The 2,426-nt window shown below is 26.9% G+C and overlaps 1 protein-coding gene across 1 annotated transcript in view; it reads left to right on the plus strand.

Moving 5' to 3' along the window:
• Window positions 1-1,552: 1,552 nt before the first annotated feature.
• Window positions 1,553-2,426, plus strand: part of LOC124919341 (protein misato homolog 1) — a 20,939-nt gene continuing 20,065 nt past the window's right edge. Inside the window, exons 1-2 of the mRNA XM_047459562.1 lie at window positions 1,553-1,665; window positions 2,278-2,354. Coding sequence (XP_047315518.1) covers window positions 2,283-2,354 — 72 coding nt within the window. The 5' untranslated portion in view covers window positions 1,553-1,665; window positions 2,278-2,282. The remainder of the gene's footprint in view (window positions 1,666-2,277; window positions 2,355-2,426) is intronic.

Here is a 2,426-nt window from a genome sequence, read left to right on the forward strand (position 1 = left end):
GTTGAATCCATTGTAACGAGGGTTTGACGCGTTCTGGCTATTGGAAGAGATCTGGGCGCTTATCTGATGGTCCAGAATCCTACTACAAAGATCAAAAATAATTTTTGCTACACAGGATTATCAGATTTTATTTAAAAAATTATTAAAATTTATTTTTAATCCCTTTTAAGCATCAAAACAAAACATATTTTCTTACAATTTAATAACCGCTGAACATTCTTAACAATTTAAGTTCAACTTTTTAACTAACTAATATATATATATATATATATATATATATATATATATATATATATATATATATATATATATATATATATATATATATATATATATATATATATATATATATATATATATATAATGATGTTTAATATTCAGACCGAGGAGTTGTGGTTAATTTGGATATATGTGAGAGTAAATGAATAATTGGGTCGGATTGTGGGTTGACCCACTCATAAACTTAAAATGATTGAAATGCAACTTAACAAAACAAATATAACCATTTAACTAACTTGACTAATAAGACTTTATATTTTAAAATTTAATACCAAACAACTTTATAACTAACTAATATATATATATATATATAATGATGCTTAATTTTAATGTGTCCAAATTACCGGGTCGAGAGTTGTGGTTTATTTGGATATATATGTGAGAGTAATGGATACTTGAGTTGGATTGTGGGTTGATCCGCACATAAACTTAAAACGGTTAAAAATAAAATAAAAAATGCTATATGTATATTTCGAACTTGCAACCTTACAAAAACAAGTATAACCCTTTAACCAAGTGTGATTAGATGTGATTTGCCGAAGGATAATAGACCAATAACAATTAAAAATTATTAAAAAAAAATATGAATCAAATATTTGATTGACCAAAGAGTGAGGTCACACTGCTAAATATTAAAAAATATGAATCAAATATTTGATTGAGCATCACCAAAAATGTAAAGTCACGAGATGAGAGGTTCATTGAGAAAAATTATGTGATGAGATATGTGAGAAAACGATTTTTTATCGAAGTAAATAAAATATGAAATGAGAGTGTTCTATTTTTTATTTTAATATATTATTCGTAATTTATTAAAAAATTTAAACATTTAATACATATTATTATATTTTTTTTATTAAATTTATTTTGTTTATATTTTTATCCGTGTGCGGTAATTTTTTTAGTGTTTTAGTGTTTTTAGTTACTTTTGTCAATTGATTAAAATACATATAAATTTGAAACCTATTTTTTAGTTTAAATATATATTCTTATTTTCTAAATTATTCGTTATTATTATTTAATATACTCTTTTCAAATAAAATATTTTTTATTTAATATACCCATAACAAATGAACAAATTATACTAATATTTTTTTTATTGCCACCACTTAACTCTTATTAAATAAGGGTACATTTTGCTTGTAATGATATTAACATTTTTTTTTCTTAAAGAATATTGTGTCAATATATAATTTTGACTAAACATGGTAAACAAAATATATAAAATCAGCAGAGGATCCAAGTAGCGGGAATTGCCCCCTTGTGAGGAGGAACAGGGTAGTAGCATATAAAATCAGTAAATAGCGACCCAGTAGGTTTCTTTCTTTCTTTCTTCAACAGCAGTCCTCTTCTTCAGTTCTTCTTCATCTCCGATTCTCTGTCCAGGTACCAAACTTGATATCATTTTGATCTGGGTATCAATCTCCGATACATAAAGCATCGATTTTTATGGAATCTGTTCTTATTTTGAATCTTTTTCTTCTTGTGCATTTGATACCTGTTATATATTTTTAAACAAGTGATGAAGAAAATGATTCTATTAGAAATGAAAGTGTTAATGAAGAAGATCTTAATCTTTAAGATGAGTCCTTGAACAACCTATTATTAATTCAAGTCTCTTGGTTCAAGAATCTGAAATTGCTTGTTGTTATAGCTTTCGGGAATGTGATTTCTTTACGGGTTTTCGTCGTCAAGTCTTTATATGTATCTTTAAAATGAAAAAGGGTCTAGAGCAGCACTTAGCCTGTGCACAGTTCATTTTCTGGGGGAAAAAGGTTCACTGTAAGGTTCTGTTCTTCAATATCTAGTAAAGTTCAGTTGGTGGGGTTTTATTTTAATTTTGATCATGTGATTATTTTATTCAATTTGCTATTAGTAATGGCATTTACTGCTAATTGACGAATATGCTTTTTCTGCTAATCCGATTGTAAAGAAGTTCAAAACAAATCTAAATCTTTTACAGCCTTGTTTGTTAGCTGATAGATTGTTATTTAGCAGGAAGAATGAGAGAAATTGTGACGGTACAAGTTGGAACTTATGCAAACTTTGTAGGTTCGCACTTCTGGAACTTTCAGGTAAGAAAATTTACATGTATGCAGATGAAAATGTTCTTTTTTATTCTTCTGCTAGGTTCATGTTTGTCAATT

Source organism: Impatiens glandulifera, chromosome 1 (assembly GCF_907164915.1).
Source record: "Impatiens glandulifera chromosome 1, dImpGla2.1, whole genome shotgun sequence".
In the NCBI taxonomy this organism is placed as follows: domain Eukaryota; kingdom Viridiplantae; phylum Streptophyta; class Magnoliopsida; order Ericales; family Balsaminaceae; genus Impatiens; species Impatiens glandulifera.